Here is a 23,865-nt window from a genome sequence, read left to right as displayed (position 1 = left end):
ACATACTCCTAGTGGAACCTCAAGCGCCACGTGCATGATGGAACCAGGGGCAGAGCCAGGATTTGAGGTAAGGGGGGCAATGGACAAAGTCACAAAACAACGTAGAACCGATAATAAAATGAGCTGGTTTTAGTCACATATAATGATACGATAATAACATGTTTCACAACTCTTAACCAAAATAAATTTACATATCTATCAACTTAAATTTAGCTCTTCGACTAGCAGCAAGATCGTACGCTGTAATAATATCATCAGTATTGATTGATGCAGCCAATTCCTTCTTAATATAAATTACCAAACAATCTCGCAGAAATCCATCACCCATGGTACATTTGAGACGCGTCTTCGCAAGTTTCATAGCTGAAAAGCATCTTTCAGTGGTTGCAGTTGATACTAGAAGAGTTAATACTAATCTTAACAACCTGTCCACCATAGGATAAGATGAATATTTTCCTATTTTAAATAGTCCACTTGTTAGATCAGCAAGTGTTGATAATTCCTTTAGTTCTGGACTGTTGCATACATCAATTTGAAAATGTGGCAGCTGACACTCCAATTGAGCTCTTTCTTGACTTGAGAAATCAGCAGGATAATATTTTTCCACTAGAGTGCATATATTCTCTATGTTGAATGTATCCAGCCTAGGATCCAAAGAAGCACAAAGGGACAAAAGCTCTGTCGCTTGAGAACTGAATCGGTCTTCTATCTCTGCTAGTTGTTGATCAATTGCAACATTAAACACATCTACTTTGTAATGGTGAAAGGCTGTGGTGTTGTCATTCTTGTTTCGAGATTTAGTCACATCAACATACCTACAAAATGGGAAGATATGGATTAATTGATAAACAAGTACAATTTCACAAAAGAATAAATAATTTGGGGAAAAACATACTTCTTACTCAGATTCGGAATATCAATATCATTCTTTCCACAAAATAATTTGACCTCCTCAAGAAGAGGTTCCCAGCCATTATTTCGCAACTCACCAAGCAACACTTTTGTGGTAGAAACAGAATCCACCGCATTTAAGATATCAATGCTCTTTTTTTGGAGTGTCTGGCACAACACATCAGTGATCTTCATAATCTTTTCCATTAGGAGTAGAATAAATACAAAATCAAATGTGACAATGATTCGTAAGGCACCACTGGCATCTCCCCGAGAATACTTCGAAACTGAACGATCATTAGCAATGCTGCGTAGGACTGGAACTATGGCACCAAACATTTTCTTTAAGCTTAGAATAGACCTATAGTGGGAACTCCATCTAGTATCCCCTGGCCTCTGTAGGGAGGAAATCTGATTTGCCCCTCGCCCTGTGTCAAGCTCTCCCAATTCAATTTCATGAGCAATTTCCTCTGCTTGTTTTGCTAGCAACTCATCATTGCGCTTAGGAGAAGCACTAACAACATTTATGATGAAATTTGCATGCTGAAAAAAATTGTGAACCTCATGTACCTCCCTTGATGCTGCTACGAGGGCCAACTGAAGCTGATGAGCCATGCAATGAATATAATATGCATATAGGCACTCATTGAGAATTAAAGCTTTCAATCCATTCCACTCCCCTCTCATGTTACTGGCTCCATCGTAACCTTGACCTCTTATATCTTGTGTGCTTAGGCCATTAGCTGAGAGGACAGCACAAATTGACTCTTTAAGTGTTAAAGCTGTAGTATCACTAACATGGATTAGATCAAGGAAACGCTCCTTTATAAGGCCTTCCTTGTTGACAAATCGGAGGACTATCGCCATTTGCTCTTTTTTGGACTCATCTCGAGCCTCATCAACCATTACGCAAAATTTGATGTTGCCAATTTCTTCTCTAATTGATTTCTGCACTTTTCGAGCAAGTATGCTTAGAATTTCCTTTTGGACATCAGGTGAAGTTTATTTTGCATTTTTGGAAGCATTTTCCAACACAACCTCATTAACCTTCGTATTATAGGAAGCCAAAAGCTTGACCATTTCAAGAAAATTACCTCTGTTTAATGAATCTGGAGATTCATCATGGCCTCTAAAGGGACAACCTTGGAATGTCAACCACCTATAAGTACATAAAGAAAGCAAGTTAAATTTAAATACTGCAGAAAGAAATGAGAAATTGATCTTATTACCTAATGCAATCAATTGTAGTTGCAAGCCTCCGTCTCCCTTTTGCAACCATTATTTCTTTTTGCTTAACAATCACATTGTCAATTTGAGCCATTGTGTTCTTAAGACTATTAAAACACCGAACAGAATAATTGTAGGCTGAGCCGGCATCTCCCATGTGTTTTAGAAAAGAACATTCATTTCCACAATTAATTTTCTTCTAGTTCTGAAACCCCTTTACTATGAATGTATCTCATCCAACTTTTCCAATTGGCTTCTTGGAAAATAAAAAAACATGGCAGACAGTAAGCACGATCTGTACGAGGTGAATATTCTAGCCAAGTAAATTGCTTGAACCAGTTACTCTGAAATCGACGACGATGAGCTAATTCACTGAGTGGGTAATCTGCCAACACAGGTTGATATGGACCCTCTGAAATATAAAATCTCCGAGCTTCATCTTGTTGATCAGCTGACAATTCCAATATTTGAACACGTTTACCAGGGTCTCTCTCAAATCTAGTAGCAACAACAGGTGGATGCTCAGCAACCTCGGCTTCGATTGGTTCAGCGGTAGTAGCAACATTACTCTGATTATTAGGATTTTGTAAATGATCATTATGAGTTTCCCCTTCCAGATTAGGAGCACTCGAACCAATAGGCTTAAAAAAACTATCGATGGTCTTTGTCTTCTTCATATTGATTATATCTGTACACGTATCATGGAATAAATAAACAAAAAATCCCAAAATCTATAGCCTAAAAAAATTGTGAGAGGAGAAAACAAGGTGAATTAGCAAACGAAACAGACAAATAGTACTTGATGCTACTACCTGCTATGCGTCTGGGCACTTGATGGCTTTTCCTTGGTCGATTGTGTCAGGCGTCAGGGCACTTGATGGCTTTTCCTTGGCCGGTTGTCTCTTGATGCTTGATGCCTCGATTCCTTATCTTTTTGACCAGCGGCGGCGGCAGGAAAAGAATACACGAACGCACGAACAGAGGGGGCGGCGACTGGGACTCGCGCCTGGCATCTAGCTTCTGCCGCGAAAGGAGACCTAATTTTTTTAATTGGGCCAACTGCAACACCCAGCCAGCCAAGCCCAGACCAAGCGGGTGACACCGTGACGCCAGGGGGTGCCAGGCAGCCTGAGCCTATACCGATAGGCAGTGATGCCCGACAGAGTCAGGGGGTGCCAGGCCCCCCCTGCTCCCCTCCCTCCGCCACTGGATGGAACCTCATACAACATGGTGAAGTAGCTCCTCGATCTGGCAGTTCTTCATCCTTGCACAACATAGGAGTCCCCCACAATGCTCACCATGTTGTTGCTTGGTGAGAACAGAGTTTGGGATGACGGGTCGACGTACGTTGAAGTCTGAGGTAGTGCAAATGAAGGACGTTCACCATGCTGTCTCAGTACATAAGAGAGTACAATAGAGATGAAAGAAGCTTTGGCCTTTGGCTGAGGCACTCGAGGTGAGTGGTGTACTCGGTGCCACTAGCGGCCCGTGCACCGCCGCTATCCATAATGGGTCACCATGCATGTAGGTGAGCGCGACAAAACAAAGCACAGAGAGAGAGTCCGAAGGGTCAAAAGAGAGTGCTTGGCATAACAATTCTCTACAAGAGATGTGAATGTGGAAAGTAAAGTAGTGTGGAATGCAAATGGCAAAGAATGCAATTTTTAGCTAAACAACTTTTGAAGTATAAAAAAGCTCACCTTTTCCTTTAATTCTCATTGGAGTCTCTCTCTCAAGAGAGCTCTTACAATGATTGAGGTCATGATTGGGTAACTTCATAGGTAGCTCATAGTTCAGCATGCAATAAGAATGGATTTATCTGGCATTTTTCTAGAACACAACTGATGTAAGAGAATCACCCTATTGTTGGTTTCTGGAAGTGCTACACGAATTGTGTTCGCAATGGAAGACTTGAACTTGCGATACAAGCCAAACGACATGGTGAGGTTTGTTTTCCAAATCAGATGATTCCATGCGGTGTCATCCTACAAACTAAACACATTGTAAGTCCTTTAGCACACCCATTTGATATTTATATGAGGTGTGTGATACTTTGATTCACCCAAGTGCTAAGTTGATTATCTTACATTATCTATGATACTATATCTTTGAATACTAGCAAAATGTGTTAGTATATCTTTGGACATGTTTTCATTCAACCACTAGCATCATGTTTTTAACTCGTACACCAACATCGATCAGACACACATGTGCATGTTATATTTGACAAGTCATTATTAACCCAACTCTGGTAAGGTGCTCTATGCTTGTTACCTTTGCTTGCCTTTGCCCTTACGAAATACCTTATTCTCATATAGTGTTGTAGGATTTTAGGCGCAAATATACACTTAAATAGGAACGAGCAAAAACCTTTTTTTGGCCTAAGTATATTCTTTCATAGTCACTACTTAGCAAGAAGGTAAGATGCTTTTCTAGTGAGTTCCATAACGCCATTCATACCTACTTATTGACACTTTTTCATGATTATAAATGAATGTACGTACTAGTTTTTTCCTTCTATAAATACATATAGCAATTCTAGAAGAGGTATAAACATGGAAAATAAAATAGCGTGGAATGTAAATAGGTAGACAATGCAAATACTTGGCTAGAAAACTTTTCCTAAAGCATAAAAAAGGTTACACTTTCCTGTAGTGCTTGTTGGAGCCTCTCTCAAGACTTAAGGGAGCCCTTACAATGGTTGAGCTCCTAGTCGAGTAATTTCATAGATAGCTAATGCAATGAGAATGGATTCTTCAACGAATGAACCGATATGAGAGAATCACCCTGTTTGTTGCCTTGTGAAAGTGCTCCATGAAATATGTTCATGAAGGAAAACTTGAACTCACGATGGAAGCAAAAAAAAATATGGTGAGATTTGTTTTCTGAATTGGATGATTCCATGCGGTGTCATCCTACAAACTAAACACATTATAAGTTTTTTGACACATCCATTTTCTACTACTAAAAGGAGGGAGGGAAGATTGTGCACTATCCAAAGATTATCAATACAAGATGTTTGATATTTTGATCATACAAGTGCTAAGTTCATTATCTTACATCTAAGAGACTATATCTTTAAATACTAGCAAAATGTATTAGTACCATTAGATATGTTTTCATTTATCCACTAAAATCATATTTTTAGCTTGTACACTCGCACTCATCATACATACATAAACGCACACGTCTAAGTACACAATAGACCTATAAACTATACACATGCAATATGCCTTTCAGTTAGATAAAAAAGTGGCACGGGGCTTTGCAAGCAATAGATCTATAAACTATACAATGCTATTTAACTCGTATTCATACCCCTCTCCCAAAGGGTCAAAAATTTTGTCAGGAAGTGTTGACAGAAAACTGAAATTCTTTGTTGTATATAAACATTTTTTTAGATCAAAGATTGATTCAACTAGAAGATGGTTCAATTCAATTCATGTTGGGGGTAGTCTTGGGGCAGGTTTTTAAATACTATATATAATCCTGGTGATTGGTATCATCTTCCAAATGGTTAATTTTTTTGTTCACAAATCTTTACATATGTGATATACTAGCATAATGCCCATGCGTTGCTACGGTGAGTTGTTATGTGTGAAATTAGAGGACTAAATTACCTACACAGAATAGATAGGTCATAATCTCAGAAAACAAAGATAGGTCATAGCTAGGAATACAAGACCAGAATGGCAAAGACTTTACATTATAGTGGCACGCAAGAGGTGAGATCCGAGGATAAGTAATATTGCTCACATAAATCATTGAACATGTCAAAGTCCTTTATAGTGCAAGAGCTCAACGAAATCAAAGAGACTTTATTTATTTAAAAATGGAGGGAGCATTTAGCAATAACAATATGAGCTTTCTTTTCAGGAGTTAAACTAACCCTGTGTGCAAACTAACCATGAACCGCTAGTGATATGTGCTACGGTTATATAGAAAATGGCAATGGGTGAAGCATATATGATTTTTGTACAGATGGAAATAAAGCAAAGGGAAAATAAGATATTATTGAAGATTGATTCAAACCTAAATTGGATGGTAGTATGGACAAACCCTCATCATGATGATGGAGATACATATAGGGAAGACATAAAATTCTGAAGATTTTTGGAATGATGATGACATTACACGTGCGATTTTGTTGGATCATTTTCATGTACATGGCTCGTATTGACATGGTCTACAAGTACTGCTACAAAGATAGGTTTAAGTAATGTATTGATTTTACTAATATCACAAAGCTGGTTGGCGACTATTTATTTTTTTTCTTTTTTTCATTGCTTTCGGCCCACTAAATTTAGCCCCTTTTTTTTTCAAACGGTGGGAGAGAAATAGTGAATATAAAGGGTTCAAACTCTAGACAACCAACTTGGGAGTTTAGTATACTACCATTGTAATATCACATGGTTTGTGGTTGTTATTAATTGAGGATCTATTTAAATGAGATAACTAATTTCTATAAATATTTATTCCATATAAATATTAATGTGTAAAAATATTTTTTATTTATCTTTTATTATTTTTCTCTTTTTGAATAAACTAACTTTTTCCTAAATTTTCTTTTGCCTTTTCTTTTCTTATTTATTTATTTAATTTTAACCTTTTTTATTTCTTTTCATTTCCTTATATTTGAAATTATTTCATTTTTTACTTTATTATATCTTATTGTACTTTTATCATATTTTTTATCTTCATCTCTTTTATATCTTATTTTTTTCATTTGTCATCTCTTTTATATATTATTTTATTTTATTTCTTTATAATTCTTAATTTATTGTATTTTCCTTTAATTCTATATTTTTCTCATTTATTTTATTTATTTTTATTTTTATTTGTATATTTTACTTATTCTATGAGCATAAAATTACTTTTTTGCAACGTGGATATATCTGTTCTCCATTGTTCGTGTGTGTATGCATTCATGCTTATAGAATTACTTGTTCATGATGTTATAATATTTGTTCTCTTTATATATTAAATTGTTTGATAGTAAGAATAATTTTTTCGCAATGTTATAATATTTGTTCGTGATGTTAGATTATTTATTTTTTTTATAAACTAAATTATTTGTACGTAATTATAATTTCTTCTCGCGTGGATTCATATTTTTTGGACTGATTTGTTTGTGATACTAAATTATTTGTTTGATTTTGTAGACTAAGGTGTTCAGTGATATGGATTTATTTGTTCGCAATGTTCAATTTTTATTTTTGTCCGATATAATCAAATGTTTGTGATGCTCAATCTTTTTATTCGTCTTTAATCATTTTTTGTTCCTCATGTTCAATCCTTTGTTCTCATAGTGTCATTTCAATACTTTTGTCCTCCTGTTCAATCTAGGTCCCCAGACTTTCTATCTTTTTGTTCGTCTTTAATCTTTTGGCATGGAGTAAAATTTATTTTAGGAGTTTGGGGACCTAGATGACACTCCCTGCCAGGTTCGAGGTGCAGCCATGCATTTTACTCCAGGTAGCAAAAGGATGTGATATGATGACAGTGGATTGTTGTGAATTAAGAGTCCTTGAACAATTGTTGCAGGATCCAACCAGCAAGGACCACTTGCCTATATGATGCAGTTTATGGTGTGTTGGGTGTAAGATGGCTGTCAGAAATTTAAAAAATTATGTTATTTCAGATTGCTGGAAACAAATTTACCTGCACCTGGCTGTATATCAGTGCTTTGCAGCATCCTATTAGCTCAATTTCTTTCTATTCCTTTTGATTTGCATTTAGGGTGAGACCAATATAACGCCATTATGACTCTATGAGGCACTGCACAATTTTTCTTGCATCCGCATTACATGCATGGATCTGCTACTAGGTGGGATTTTGATTTTGTTGTCAAGCCCATGTCACCACCGGTCCTTTGATTACCCTTCGTCGCAGCCACGCCATTGTGGAGAACGACAAGAGCCGATCACGGACGGCTCATGTTCTCATATATGTGATGGACCTAATTAATCATTTTCCTTTCTGTTGATCTCCGGTTTGCCCTTGTTTAAGTTTGGTAATTAGGTCTGCGTTGTGTTACATGATTTTTCAGTCAGTGCACAGTGCGGGTATAGTTGATGGTGGCCAAATTTCAGAATATGATGTACTAGAAAGTAGTACAAGATTTTACCTTTCCACAAAGTATTCAAACTCTTTAAGTTTTGGTGAGCATATCAGGAAATATTGAATTTGAAGTCGGAGTGTTTGCAGAGTAGAGGGGATTCTGTGTGATTACTTTGTGGCTTATGTTTGCCGTAGGAGATGCTAGAAATATGAATTTATCATAAGGATGATGGATGTACTTGGGTATTGTAGCTTGCTCTAAATCACGTATGCACCAGCTTATGGTTCTTAATTGCTCCCTTTTACTTGTAGGCTAATATAGATCTAGGAAAGAGTTTACAATCATTGTGAAAGGAATTCTCGATCAGAACAAGTAAATCTAAGCATTCTCGATCCGTTCTTGGCCCGGACGCCCGGCTGGCCCTCCGCGCGCCTCCCTCTCTGCTGCCTCGGATGCACCGGCCAGCCCCGCTGCCATGTCGTCCTCAGCCTTCTCAAACACGGTGGACGGCACGATCCCTACCCACACCCCGGGGCTGTGGTACGCCTGCCGGCAGAGGACGTGCGCCACCTGGTTCCCCTCCCGATACACGTGCCTGACGTCGCGGCCGGCAAAGCATCGCAGCAGCCCATGGAGCTCCTCCTGCATCGCGATGGGGATCCGCGTCTGCGTCTCTTCGCCGCGCAGCAGCTGCACCAGCACGAGATCGTCCCCCTCGGCCACCACCCGCCGCAGGCCCAGCCCGAGCGCGAGGCGCAGCCCGCGGATCATGGCGCGCGCCTCGACGATGCCGACCGTCGAGTGCTCCGTCCGCTCGGCGAAGGCGAGCACGACGGCCGCCGCTGTCGCGGATCGCGCCGCCGATGCTGGCCCGCCCCGAGCCGTCGTGGTAGACGGAACCATCGAAGTTCATCTTGAACCAGCCAGGAGGCGGCGGCGTCCACTGCACCATGAGGACGCTGGACGGCTGGAACGGTCGCGCCGACGGCGACAGCAGCGGCGCGTGGTGGCACGGGCGCGGCAAGAATGGCGCCGCCGCGGGGAGGAGGGAGGTGGCCATGGCGCGGCTAGGAATTCCTTTCGCTGCTTTGGGGTGAGCATTCTATCGCGACGTTTTATGGACGAGGTGCTCCGGCCTCCGGAACGGAGTTCGCAGCCCAGTCGGAATCGGAAGTGCCAGCTAGCGTTAGGATTCCGAGTCCGACATCACCTCAATTAAAGCCGTCTGTGTGTATAATACTAATAGCGTTGGTCTACTGCATTGACCTCGACGAGTCGAGTATCCAGCGAGAATAACCGACGACGACGACGACGTATATACAGCAGCCTGGCTCCGATGTTCCCGTGGCGCCGGGCGGCCGCGTGCCTCCTGTTGGTGCTGCTGCTTGGCACCCTCTCGTGCCACCACGTATCCACCGCACGGCCCGCACCGGCGGCCGCCGCGGCGGGGCTGCACCGGCACCCGAACGGCGCGGCGTGGCGCTCGTCGAAGCACCCGCGGGACGCCGGGCGGGGCAGCCGCGTCGCGGGCCTCGCCGAGCTGAAGAGCAACCTGGCGAGGTTCGGGTACATGGATCCCAGAGCGGGGCCCCACGACGACGCGTTCGACGGCCGCACGGAGGCCGCCGTGAAGCGGTACCAGTCCAGGCTCGGCCTGCCGGTCACCGGCCGGCTCGACGCCGCCACGCTCGGCCGGATCACCTCGCCGCGCTGCGTCGTCGGCGACGGCCGCGTGTCCGTGCCCATGTCGGACTCGAAGACCAGCCGGTTCACGTTCCTCGACGGCGAGCCGCGGTGGACGGGGCCGCCGGGCCATCTGGTGCTGACGTACTCCATCTCGCCGACGGCCGTCGGCTACCTGCCGCCCGAGGCCGTGCGCGCCGCGTTCCGGAGCGCGTTCGCGCGGTGGGCGGAGGTCATCCCCGTGGAGTTCGTCGAGACCGACGTCTACTACAACCGCCAGGCCGACATCAGGGTGAGCTTCTTCGAGGGCGACCACGGGGACGGCGCGCCGTTCGACGGGGAGGAAGGCGTCGTCGCCCATGCCTACGGCCCCATGGACGGACGAGTCCACTTCGACGCGGCGGAGCGTTGGACGGTGGACGTGGGCAGTGAAGCGGCGGGCTCGTCGACCATGGACCTGGAGTCCGTGGCGACGCACGAGATCGGGCACATCCTCGGGCTCGGGCACTCGTCGTCGCCGGAGGCGGTCATGTACCCGTACATCGACGCCGGCGAAAGGAAGGTGGAGCTCAGCGTGGATGACATCGATGGTGTCCAGCTGCTGTACGGGTCCAACCCACTGTTCAGCAGGCACGAGCAACACGCCCCCGCACCGCCGCGGAGGAGCGACCCCTCTCCTTCTCCGTCTGCGTCGTCGCCGGGGAGAGGAAGCAGGCTTGCTGGTTCAGTTAGCTTTGTTGGCGTAGTCTTAGTCATGCTAGTGACACACATGTAAAAATAAAATATACATCTTTTAGGTAGCGAAAGTGTATAATTAAGAAACAGAGTGCATGCCTTATTAGTTAGCGCGATTCTCTAGAGAGGGGAAAGCCTCTTCAAGCTGGTTTTGTGTTTCATAATTTTTTTTTTGCTGATCTCATTATAATTTTTTTGTTTGTCAAGGAGGAATAGCTATTTGGAACCCATGATGCAGTGGTCACGAGTCACACTTTCTTCTCATTTCAAAAGTGGCATGCAACCATGCAAGCTGAATTATATGGGTCGTTGCTGACGGAGCGGAAGCATGATCCATCGAGCAATTTATAGTTCCAGAGCAGGTGATATATTGAAATGAGTAATTAAGGTGAAAAATTAAGTTTCTCATTGACAAAAATATGTGCTAAATCAGGATGTTTATTCGTCACCATGTATTTTGCCCCAACAGTGGTATGAAGTGTTCCTCGTTATTTTTGTTAGCAGATGTTTAGGCATCATCATCATATACCGCCCCAGCAGTACGAAGCGTTATTTTGAAAGCTTTTTGTACATCTCGTGTTAGATGCTATGTAAACTCGGCATGAACACGACTGCATGATTGTGTTATCAGCAGTATCTCGATGCTTCAGCTCCATGAAAACCTCCTAAGCCTACGTAGCACGTACTGTTATTGAGGCTAGAATCAGTAGAATGCAGTATCTGCTGTACTGCTTCCAGCAAGCATCAGCATTCATAAATGGCTTGCCAAAATTATTGACACAGCTCTCAAAAACAAAAAGAAGTTATAGCCACACGATTATCACTGTAAATTGTATTGCGATCTTTCAATACAACAGACTGTTCATATTCCATATCAACACAGGCAAGCTGAAACCATATAAAAGGGGCACCAAAATCAGTTATATTCTGTGGTGTGTAGCTGGATCCACATCAACTGTATAAACATCTGCATACAATACAAAAATGCTACATCGTGTAACTCGCCTATATCCAATCAGCGCGACAGCAACAGATCGTATAGGCGCACCAAGGAAACACAACTCACCAATCCACTCTACACTCTGTAAGGGTGATAGGAGTGATGAAGTAAAGGCGCAAACAAATTCCTATTTTGACACCTAACAGTCCATTTCTGTTCCAAGAATGCTTAATAACGGATAATATCACTCAAGATGCTAAAGAAATGGTTGATATCTATCTTCTCCTCTCCGGCGTAAATTGCTTCTGCGCTTCCCCCTGTTGGCCCCTGTGCAGACATCTCAACAAGTGTGTACAACTTCTTGATTGGCATCTGCAGTAAGGAAGCATTGTCATTTGACCATTCATGATTCTGATTGAACAGATACTAAGAATTCTAGAAAGAAGATTACATCGTCCAGTGCTTCTGCTGCTGCATCAAGATCGCCTTCATCGAACACATTAAGATTCTGCAACACCTGCAGATAAACCAGAAAATGTTCAGCTGGAAAATCTTAGGCACAAACTTTAAACTATCCTGTGACCATCACATTTGCAGAGAAAAACAATAAAGCAGTATATTGCATTCCATAGTATCCTTGCCATGTTGCCATTTCACAAATGCAGTATGTAGCATTCCAACTACTCAAGAGATAACAGATGTGTTATGGTATTTCTTACCTTTTTGGCATCCTCCTTTTTCAGTTTGGGAACATGGTAGGTCACAGAGAACACGTCACACATTCCAACAGATTCTAGGAAGCCTACCTCACTTGTTGTTCCAATAACAAGCAAGTTTTTTCCCTGCAAAATACAAAGAGGTATGCAGGTCAAATGAGATAAGGAAAAAGGGATATGACTTTATTTTCAGAAAAGGAAAAGAGCAGATAATTGTCTAGCATCAATGTCTAACATGTTAGCAGTGCTCAAGGATAATACTAAAGTGCAATTATGCAAACCTTAGGAGGGACCCTCTTGAGGAGGACCAGAAGAGTTTGTGAGATTAGGTTCGAGAAACGTGGTCCAATGGCTACATACTCCAGTAACCTACAAGATCATATCAGAATATCATAACACAGTCAAAGCAAAATGGGACGTACATAGGTTGCATGACAGCGAGTTCTGTTTTAGAATCAAGAGCTCAAGTACCTTTCAATATCATCAAGAATTATGATGCTGAATTGAGATTTGTATGCATCCTCAAAAACCTGTGTTTTAACAACAAGATACACAAACTCAATATATTGTGTGAAAGCACACAAAAAGCAAACAAGATAAGAGAAAAGAAACAGCAAAATGCTGCAAAAGAACGCAGGAACAGTAAATGGGATAAAGTTTCAAATAGATTGTTCCATATACTCGTATTAACTAACTTGAATAAGCTACTAAATGTGTTATGCAAAAACTCACTGACCTTGCAAATCTGTGCGCATTTGCTGCTTTCACTGAAACCAATCATAGTTTCTGCTGATATCTATAGTGAAAAAGCACAATTCAGAAATTTAGTCCTATATACCTTAATAGAGTATGTAGGAAAACCAGAAATAAAGGAAACTTACAATTTTGACATATGCAAAATCACTGTCAATGCCAACACTAGCTGCCATAGCTGATTTACCACTGAAGCAGTAAACATGAGATAAGTTTCCAGAAAAGTTTTTAAAGACAACAAGGATATGCTTTAGCATTTAGATAATGTACCTTCCAGCAGGACCTTCCAAGAGGCAAGTCACAAGTGGGCTACCTTTGCTTACTTTAACTTGCTCCACAAGGAGCATAGCTCTTTGGTAAATGTGCTTATGTGCCTTGCCACAGTCAACAATACCACGCAATCTGCATATTTTTTCAAATAAAGGTGAAGGCGTCGAATATAAAACCAAACAATATTTTTGTTCACTAAATATGAAGGCCAACAGTATTTATTAAATAAGATACACAGGAAACTAACTACAAAAACACATATACGTGTGAAAAAACATCCAAGAACAAATAACTCTCATATGCTTGAGCTGCTGAAAATGCTGCGACATGCAATCAGTTAATGTCAAATTAAGTTGTCCATGACATAGCACAAAAAATATTCACCCAGATAAAATGAGAGAGAGAACTTCCTACTAATAAGCTAGCTAAAAGATAGAAAGAATCCATAAAGTTTCAAATATTTAACAGAAGTGTGTAGAAGTATGCACTATAGAACATGGAGAGATCCAATGGACACATGGAAAGAAGATATGTGCTATGCAGCAGAGTGGATTCCAGCAATACCCTTAGAAGAATCCAATCGTTTTGCATTTAACATATGTATAGATGGCATTTTGGCATTTTGCTAAATTAATTTTCAAAGATATTACAGCACACACCTGCATCTTTCAAGGTTATCAGTAGAAGCACCAAATGCAGGAGTAATTTCATGAAGTGCATTCACAAAATCATCCATAGTAACCTTAATGCTTTCCTCATCCAAAGGTTTAGTGAGGTCATCCATAGTTATCTGCCGATTCAAAGCAAACGAGACAGCACTTTTGACTACACCTTCCAATTCTGCTCCACTGTAGTTCTTTGTCCGTGCAGCTTCATTCAGAAGATCAGGTGTCATTTGGATATAGTTTTAACAATCATTAATCCATTCGATACATAAAGAATTTCCAATGATAAACTCAGTGCTAATGTATACATAAGTAATGTTGCAATAAATATTTCGAAAGAAAATTTCAAATATCACAAGTTCAACAAATAGCACTAGCATGATTCAGCCAAAAAACCAGGCACGCTATAAAAATATTGGAAACGTCTGCTACAGTGAATGCAATGCCTGAAAGTAATACCAATTCACCAAAAAGAAGACAGACCTAGCTCATGAAGATTAATATCTGGAGATAGGAAAGAATTCTCTTTCATCTTATTTGTATGAATTTGAAGGATCTGCAAACGACCATTTTCGTCAGGCAGGTTTATCTCAATGTGAACTTCCAACCGCCCAGGTCTGCAACACATGTATCAAAGGGCAATGAACTTATGCAAATAGAAAAACAAAGTAACTGCGGTCAAGGTGCAATATCAACCTCTTTGTATTGCCACACAAGAGAATGACTGAAGGTGAGAAATAAATGACAAACTGGCACTGCATACATTCAATTCAATGATCTAATATGTTTTCGGGAATCAGGATCTAGTCCGAATTCATTTATAGACACATTTAATTTATCTATTTGTATCATCGATCAACTCCATTGTTTCATTATGACACATCTTGGGCTACTGGGCCTGTTTGGATACAGAGCTTTTTTGGAGTTTTGAAAACATACTGCAGCTTTTAAAATACTATGATTTGGGAAAGCTATAAGGTATTTGGATGCATCAAATCCTGTAGTTTTGAAAACCACAGTATTGCTAAAACTGTATAGTATTCTTTGTAGAGTTAGAAACTCCACTCAGGACATCTTTTTTTTTCCTAAACAGTGGTTGTGCATGCCTCTAGTTTGTAAAATTACATTTTTCTTCACACCACAGCTTTCTAGAATAACTCCAAAGAGGCCCTAAACTACTAAATTGATGACTTTGCCAAATAAATAGAAAAATGAACCAAAGAGAAACAGAACTTACCTCAATAAAGCTTCATCAAGCAAATCCTTACGATTTGTCATTCCAATAAGCAACACATTATTCAATGCCTCAACACCATCTATCTAAAAGGTGCACATTTTGATCATAACTCAGTATTATATGAACTTAAAAGAACAAAAATCTGAAGTACAGATTCTAGGAGAACGCACCTTTGTAAGGAGCTGGTTTACAATGCTATCATGTACACCTGTACCATCACGGGTTGATCCTCTAGACTGCACAATCACATTTCATTTAGGCAAACTTCGTTATTGTCTTAAATAAAAATGAATGATGCTGTAAGTGATCAAATTATGAAGTACAGTGGTGCATGCAATAGACAAAAATTGCAAATTACAGAAGATCTAAAGAGATGAAAGAGCTTGATGTGGGAGTTAGGTATAAGTGAAGGAAATATTAAGGGATAGTATACCGCATGTTACGGTTTCATGTAAACAATGGTATCCAGAAGATACTATGCCTCTTAAAACTAGGTATCCTTGCCAAAATGTTTCCTAAATACACGGTCATCCACCATAGCATCGCAGTTTAGAGGATAACTCATGTAACAATTATAAGGATTTTTTTCTCAAACACAACAATTACAGGGATAAAAACACTAGTACCCTTGGATACTCCACTGAGATCTAAACTGATAAGAACACCCTGTACTTATCTAGTGAGCTAGTGATGTGATAGTTGAAATTTAAGTCTTTGATCTGTCACCGTGTTGTATTTGAGAAATCTGGAATCTTGTGAAATCTCTAGGCAAATGAAAATAGTGCAATACAGATGATGACGTAAACTTAAGGGAACAGAACTTCACCTTGCAGATGGCATCAATTTCATCAAATATGATAACATGGAGGTCACTTTGATCACCTGTGCCAAAAAATAAGGTTTTGAAAAGGGTTCAATCCACAAATAAATATGGGAAGTCTTTTCCTGATGAGGTAACATACCTTGTGTCTTCTGCTCATTTTCAGCATCGGCAAACAAATCTCTCACGTTCTTCTCTGTTTCTCCAACAAATTTGCTCAGAACTTCAGGTCCATTCACAATCTGAGCTTGAAAAGAAGATATTAGACATGGAAGAGACTTAATGGACAGATATCTAGCATTATACAGTAGAGAAGAAAGGTAAAATCTGTGGAGTCAATGGATTGCACAGGTTTTTACAAACCCTCTTACAATGGGCAATATGATTAACATATACTTGACCCTGAAGGCTAAATTTTCTATCTTTGCCTCTGGCATTATGGTGTTAGTTTAGACAAATCATACAAGTACAGACTTGCTGGCAATCTGAGCTGAATTCAAGTATACTATTAATAGTACATGGCAATTGACAGTTGACACAATATGGACTAGGATTACAGTTTTTTCGTTGAATCAGTATTACAATAAGAAAACTGAGAGTACCTGAAAAGTTTTAAGTTCTGATCTATTAACACTATTGAGGATAACAAACTTCTTCAATTGAAATTTTGAATCTGAGGTTCAAATATATTTAAATGTCCTTCGGATGCATATAAAAAGAGGATAATACAACAGCTGTCGCACAAATAGTTAAGGTAAATAGCAGACTCCATGCTCATTAAGAAAATCCATACCTTGGGATCTTTTCCATTCAACAGCTTTCCAATTTGTCGGGCCATAAGAGTCTTGCCAGTACCAGGAGGTCCATATAGCAATATACCCTTTACATGTTTGATGCCCAATCTACAGATTTTGGTAGTTAGCAAAAGATCATCCGGTTACAAACAGTAGCAAAAATAGTGAAGCATATACCATACTTACTTACTAACAACGTGAGGAGGAAATACTCTTGAAGCAAATGCCCTACGAAATATGTCAGTGAATTCAGCACTTAACCCACCAATCCCCAATTTTTCTAGGTTAAACTCTTTATGCTTGAAAAGCTTGCTGCTAGCAGCTTCCTTTTGGTTGAACACCTACAGTATAAAAACAGGCTTATTGGGGTATGTTACAAGCTATAGATAATGCTTCTGACATGTTCGCTGTTAAAATGAGTGCTAACAACAATATAGAGGGTGTTTGGGCGAACCTTAATTCCTGAATTAGGAGCAGCCTCAAATATGATGTATGTATCACTTGAAAGGAATCCTCTATCCAACGGTGTGGAACTCTCTTGACCCTCTAGCAAAGCTTGATTGACGGTGAATACATAGTTTGTTCCATAAAATTCAAAGGGCACCCTTTGCCCTAAAGTCATGACCTGTAAACAACATCAGCGGAGTTTTGGGCATATAAGTAGACAGTAATAAAACTATATCCATCGATAAACCAACATCACGCAAATGAATGAATAGCATACACATAAAAGTTAACCCAATAAAAAAAGAGCACTACTTGAAGAAATCACGGTAACTGATTGTGCCGTACCTGATCCAGAAACCTCTTCCGAAGTTGTTGGGCAAGCACAACAGCATCCAGCTGAGAAGCCAAGATAATGCATATGAGACCACATTCATCAAGCACTAGCAAGATCTACATCATAAACAGTTATAGCTTACCTCATCATTTCGGTTGGCTCTTGCCTTGGCATATTCTAGCTCCAAAGTTAGCAACGCCAACTTGAAATCTTCAGGAGGGACAAAACTGGGCAAAACATTATCATGTTAAACAGTAAGGCAGCACAGCACCATAAAGATATTCATTTCAGTGGACAATCAAACTTCCTACCTGCTAACAGTAACAGAATCCCCAGCTGAAACCTTTGCCTGCCGACGCTGAATAGCATTCAAAGCAATGCGTCCACTTGTAACAGCGTCATGGGCAGTGGACATTCGTTAAGAATCAAACAAGAGAAGAAGAAAAGGTGAAATCCTTAGGAGATACAATACACAATATTATCAAATTCTCACAGGATTCTGCTAAGTGTTCTAAAAGTTGAAGCCAGATTATGTTATTTTTGAAATAACTAGATTTTAGGGCGACAACACCCAACAGTCACAATGTGGTGACCAGTACAAAGCACTACAATTGAGCATAAAATTAGAATGATAAATAACACACAACACTAACATGCTAGTATGCTAAGAAAACAGATCAATAGTCGTTTATATATGATGGTTCATTTCGAAGTTCATTCATCATTCAAGGCTTTTCCGGTGCAATCAAATGGCATGAAACAGATCAATAGTTACAGTAACAGTTACCAATACCCTTACTAAATGGCGATAATTAGAATAGTGAAGTCGACTGTAAGTCTATACTTTAAGAAGCCAAACCGGGCATCAATGCTGAAATAAATTCCACGACGACCGAAATTTCAATGCAATCGAATTTCCGAATCAACACCACGAGATGACCAGAAGTTTAAATATGCTCCCGAAATCAAAACATCAACGCGGAATTCTCTACACCAGGGATTCGAACTGAGGGTACCAGACCAGATCAAAGCGCCAGGCAGCCAGGCAGGCTCGTGCGAGAGAGATCTCAGAACAGCGTGAGCATAAATCAACTATGAGATCATGTAGAAAAGGATATCGTAGGGTGAAGACCCAGGCGTCGGCGACGAGGGCGAGCGCGTTGGGGAAGCGGCGGAGGTCGCCTGAGGAGACGTAGGCGCAGTTGGTGAGGGCCAGCTCCTGGTTCGGCGTGCTGACCACCTCCATGGACGCGCCACCGCCACCGCCGCCGCCGTGCCCCTGGTAGTACCTCCCCGCCATGGCTGCGGCGGTGAGATCTCGCTCGCGGGAGGAGATCGTGCAGGCGCGTGTGTGATGTCGCGCTGTTCGCGAAGAGGAAGGAGGACGACTTCGGTTGTGTTCTGATTCTGAAGCCCGCTGGCGTGTGTGCTCGCTTCGGTCTGAAGAAAGGGCCTTTGGGCCCCGTAAGATATATTCCATTGGGTTCATGGGCCAAATGGGCTGTTTATCTTTGACCCGTCTCTTTTTGCAAGGGTCTGGAATTCTTTTTTTTTTTGGAGAAACGCACGTGGCACACAAACCTTGGCAGCATAGACAGTCAGCGCATTACAGTAATATTTAGATGCGCATCAGTCGATCAGAACATCCCAGCAGAAACAATAGGGTACCCCGAAACATTACAGCAGTGAATACTACAGTCAAGTCCATTATGGCCTTGAACTTGTCACGTAGTTTAAAAACAACCAACAAGTAATCAAATGCCTTTTTTCCAAGGTAATCAAATTCCATTTAAGAATCCGGTAACTGGTATTTGAGATCACATAAATTATCATTTTGCACGCTTCTAGCAATTTGTTTCTCGCCTCTAACAAAACTGGTTAAGAGCATTTCCGACTGGGGATGCACATGCCATCCTGATACAACGATGGAAAATAGAAAAAAAAAAACACCAACTATCCACGGTCCCCGATCAGCCGATCACTATGACAAAATCACCGAAAATCCTGTCGGATTTGGCTCAAAAATTAATCCTGCAAATCAATCATTTTGCTTCACACTGTTGAGCAGAACTGCAGAACTGCCGCCACCCATGTCATTCAGCAAGAATGCCCATCCAACACAACAGGATTCAGAGGAACATCATCTGCTTCTGCCCTCATATCCGTCTCTGGGTTTGCAAACACATCAATCTTCTGTCAAAATTGCAGTCATGTCGACCTGCAAAAATGAATTCACTGGACTCGGCATTTCTCAACACAACCTAATTCTTTGTACCAGCAGAGCACAGATATCTCAACAAGTACTCGTTAGAAGAGCAAGTGTCTGCCATATCCTGATGCAGTCTTGTTATAGACTTCTGCAACGATTTCAGAGCAGGAAGCAAGGTTCTGGAGTTCTGTTGAATATAGTGACCATGAACCTTACATAGCTCCTGTGATTAAAAAAAGAGTTAGATAAAAGAATGGTACTCTAAACTAAAACTAGGGAGACAAGAAAATGTGGATGGTTGGTACCTGAGGCCACATGAGGATAAATTCCAGATGGGGACAACTTTCCAAAAGTTCAGCGAATACATCGATCAATCTTTTGAGATACTTGTAAGGAATTGCAGCACAAATTGCTCTTACATTGGATGGATCCACAGCGAATATACACTTTTTAATTAAGGAGTCCTCGTTTAACCGAAGGCTAAGTATAAGGGCTCTCTGGTGTTGGTTTTCTGCAAGAGCTTCCTCTACTTTCTGGAAACATCAGTTACAGAGATTTTCAAGCTGCTCAGTATAAAGTTAAGAGGCAATACACAACAAGAAAGAGCGTGAAGAAGTAAATACCTCAGGTGTAACATCAATGTCAAGGTCTGTTGGATCAAAAATAAATGATTCATCAACTGAGTACAATAAAACACCATCTGTGGTAGCTGCAGCAAAAGATCTTCCAGTTGGAGCGAACTTAACACTTTTTGTCCGAGCTATGGGTCTTCCACGATTTGCCATTGATCCAGGTAAACCAAGCCCTAAGTTTCCTCTTGTTTGTTGATCAATTCCTTCTTCAACATCACTGTCCTCATCATCAATGAGATCTAGTGCACCAGCATCTGTCATCTTTTTTGAATTCAGAAAATCGAGAACTCCATCCAATGAGAGATTGCGAGTGATCTGGAATCTACGCAACAGCACCTGCTCCAAGAAAATCCATAAGTGGCTTCAGATTTGGGTAGTTAACTAAATGTTGATTGATGCCTTATAGTTAATGGCACCACCATTTAAATATTTCTGACACTAAGTTACACAATAGAACATTGGTTAGAAAAACAGTTATAATATCCAGCAAGTTTGTAGAAAATTTAAACTGGAGACACCTTTAAGACTATCAATATATATAAAACTATGCTTCAAATTCACAATTAACACAAGAACGATTTGCTGACCTGTTCTCCAACATCATACATGCAAATATATTTGGTGTTTCCTCCAGCTAAAATATAACTTCCATCAGCAGAATAGCACAACGTAGTGAAGTACTTCCCTATACTTGTATTAGCAGCAGATCTCCTGTCAGTCATGAGGCGCCCCCCAGCAATATCCCTGCGGCCCTCAATTGTATACATCAACAAACCATCAGATGGGTCCCAAAAATGGATTAGGCCATCTAAAGTACTGCATGCTATCTGCCTTCCATCAGGTCGATAAGCCAGAGTAAGAACATCATGCGAGTGCTGAAAAGTTTCCACCGCACCCTTGCTCTCAAATACATCCCAAAGGAGAACAGTTTTGTCCCATGATGATGAAGCCAGGATAGCCTACCAAACAAAGCCAAGTTATTGTTTTGATGGATTAACAGAGCATACAGAACAGGAAATACTGTAAATGCAACAAAAATGAAAGTCATATGTATTGCTTTTTTCCCCAACTAATTGTAGTTCTGGTAACAAGAAAATGAAACAAAATATAAAAAAGTGTTGTCTCTTACATTGATTGGTGAAAACATTAGACCATGCACTGGTCCTTCATGGCCACTAAGTACATCCAGCAATCGACCAGTTTTCATTGACCAAACAAATATCTGCATGAAAATGTTTTGATTGTCAAGGAAACGGGATGAAGTAAAGCATAAGCTGCATGAAAATTGTAGAGAAAAGGTTGAGGCACACACACCTCAAATGAATCAAGTGTTCCAGCACATATTACTTCCCCACTCTGGTCTGCAGTTAAAGAAACAAACTGCCTAGGTGAAGGGGTGGTAAATGTTCTGAAGTTGCGATAGCGGAACAAATCCCACGCTCGGATGGTCCCATCAAGTGAGGCACTTAGAAGAGAATGGTTATTGGCCATAAAATGAACTGCAGTAACAGCATTTGTATGCTCCGAAAATGTTATGAAACAGAACCCAGAAGAAACTGTCCAGACCTGCAACACATCAGTTAAGTTATCAAACTTGCTGCACAGGACATCAACACTACCTAAATGGGTTCTTAAATGTTAATGTTTTGATTCCCATAAGCAGATAGAGGGCACTACTCAATGGATGAGTTTGGTGTTGACTTGAGGCAAGCACAGAGTTCAGTTCTTGCAGCTTTTAATTGTATGAAGTAGGAGAATCAGTTTCGTAGTTTGGGCTAAAATATGAACCAAAGTTTCGCAAAAGGTCATTGCAAGTGACAATTAAGTTAAGAGTGTGTAACAACAATTCATGTGTAATGAGATTCTACATTCTCCTGTAAAGCAAAAAATAAGTGCAGGGTCTAATTGATATTGTAAATTCTTTCCCATAGCACAAACCTTCACTTTGTTATCATCAGCTCCAGTGGCCAGTAACTGAGAATCTGGCGAGTATGCAATGCAATTCACATCAAAGTAGTGCCCCTGCTGCTTCAGAATGTAGCTCTCCGACCGCCACTCCCACACCAGCAGCTGCCCAAGTTTGGCGCACCCAAATACAAGCCAATTACCCAAACTGTTGAAAATAGCAGTGGTAATCTTTTCCCTTGATATTGACAGCAAGTGGAGGCACACAAAGTCTGGCATCTGGTACAGCCCAAATACTCCATTAGAGAATCCAACAACCACCATGCCGAGCTCACGGTGGTAATCACATGCTGTTAACTTAGCCGGTGACTGCATAAAGAAGTGCTTTTCCTGCAGCTCCCACTTTGCCAAATGCAGTGGAGTCGTGTTCGATTTTCCCAATTCTCCCAAATTCTTCCTTTTCCTGCTCCCGCCATCCAGTTCCATGGCATCATTCTGTTCCAACTGCTGCTCTGGCGTCCCTGGTGATGGTGGAGGTGAAGCATCATTGTCTTCATTTCCTTCCACCAAATTCCATGTAAAGATAGCCCCATCCTTGGAGACTGTATAAACCCCCTTAACTCTCCCTGTCTTCTTATCCGTGGCAAAGAAGGAGCCCACAACAGCTGCGCGGTGGCCAAGGAAGAGGAAGGGCTTGCCTCCTAGTCCATTCTTTACAGGCAAGAGCCGAGCTGTCAGGTCCTTGCAGGACGCGAGGAGGAATGCGGAGTCCGGAGACCAATCGAATGCTGTGACGCCGGCGGCGAAGCCCGGGAAGGTGCGGAGAAGGTGGAAGGGGAAGAACTCCTTACGGAACCCCGGCGACCGCCAGATCTGCACGACCTTCCCGACGGCCACGGCGATGAGCTGGCCGTCGGGGCTGAAGCGGACGGCTGACGGCGCGCCCTTAAAGGAGACGCGGTGGAGGACGGCGCGGCGGCTGAGGTTGGCGTAGAGCGCGCGACCGTTATCATCGGCCGCGAGGAGGAAGTCGCCCGAGGGAGAGACGGCGAGACGGGTGACGTTGGAGGAGGACTCGAAGGGGAGGGTGAGGGAGGAGGAGGCGGCGAGGTCGGTGGAGGCGACGCGGTTGCCGACCGCGGAGAGGAGGACGGAGGAATCGCCGGCGAAGACGGCGTCGCCGCCGCGGTACGGCGCGCCGAGGAGGTTCTGGAAGCGGTAGTTCATGGCGGGAGAAGAGCAGAGGAGTGGGGGAGGCGGGTCCTGTGGGCGGCCGGCTAGGGTTTAGGGAGAGGAGGGGAACGGGCTCGACGAGGAGGAGGGGGTTTTAGTGGGTTTTGGTTGATTTTTTACTTAGGTTTGTGGCTTCTGATGGGCCTCACTGTTTTGGTTGGACCGAGACAATTTGGCCCGAGTTAGCATCCGTTTCCACTTTCCACAATTGGCGTCCGTCAGCTGTTTCTCAAAAAAAAAAAATCCGTTAGCTCAAAAAAAATGTACATTTCTTTCCATGCTGAACTTCTGTTGGATCTTATAAATTTTCGAC

At 41.8% G+C, this 23,865-nt stretch overlaps 3 protein-coding genes across 3 annotated transcripts; 1 reads left to right on the top strand and 2 right to left on the bottom strand.

Annotated features, from left to right (window-relative positions):
- The first annotated feature begins 9,515 nt into the window (after window positions 1-9,515).
- LOC101758771 (metalloendoproteinase 1-MMP) lies at window positions 9,516-10,637 on the top strand. Its single transcript, XM_004963592.1, has one exon. The coding sequence runs from the start codon at window positions 9,516-9,518 to the stop codon at window positions 10,635-10,637; it is 1,122 nt and encodes a 373-aa protein (XP_004963649.1).
- An 803-nt stretch (window positions 10,638-11,440) lies between these two features.
- Window positions 11,441-19,025, bottom strand: LOC101775636 (vesicle-fusing ATPase). Its single transcript, XM_004961420.2, has 21 exons — window positions 18,692-19,025; window positions 17,885-17,980; window positions 17,716-17,800; window positions 17,585-17,635; window positions 17,247-17,417; window positions 16,979-17,133; window positions 16,792-16,900; window positions 16,141-16,240; window positions 16,005-16,060; window positions 15,349-15,414; window positions 15,179-15,261; window positions 14,425-14,558; window positions 13,936-14,146; window positions 13,277-13,408; window positions 13,135-13,195; window positions 12,990-13,049; window positions 12,725-12,783; window positions 12,535-12,622; window positions 12,257-12,379; window positions 11,989-12,054; window positions 11,441-11,909 (listed from the first exon to the last, which is right to left on the bottom strand). Exons 1-21 carry the CDS (start codon window positions 18,871-18,873, stop codon window positions 11,766-11,768), a joined length of 2,232 nt encoding a protein of 743 aa, XP_004961477.1. The 5' UTR covers window positions 18,874-19,025; the 3' UTR covers window positions 11,441-11,765.
- Window positions 19,026-19,324: 299 nt separating this feature from the next.
- Window positions 19,325-23,616, bottom strand: LOC101775235 (periodic tryptophan protein 2). Its single transcript, XM_004961419.3, has 7 exons — window positions 22,353-23,616; window positions 21,729-21,980; window positions 21,544-21,636; window positions 21,002-21,373; window positions 20,406-20,750; window positions 20,088-20,315; window positions 19,325-20,005 (listed from the first exon to the last, which is right to left on the bottom strand). The coding sequence occupies exons 1-7, from the start codon at window positions 23,544-23,546 to the stop codon at window positions 19,835-19,837; spliced, it is 2,655 nt and encodes an 884-aa protein (XP_004961476.1). The 5' UTR covers window positions 23,547-23,616; the 3' UTR covers window positions 19,325-19,834.
- Between the last annotated feature and the right edge of the window lie 249 nt (window positions 23,617-23,865).

Source organism: Setaria italica, chromosome III (genome assembly GCF_000263155.2).
Source record: "Setaria italica strain Yugu1 chromosome III, Setaria_italica_v2.0, whole genome shotgun sequence".
Lineage (NCBI taxonomy): Eukaryota > Viridiplantae > Streptophyta > Magnoliopsida > Poales > Poaceae > Setaria > Setaria italica.
The sequence above is the reverse complement of the archived record's forward strand: the minus strand, read 5'-3'. Positions and strand labels throughout refer to the sequence as shown.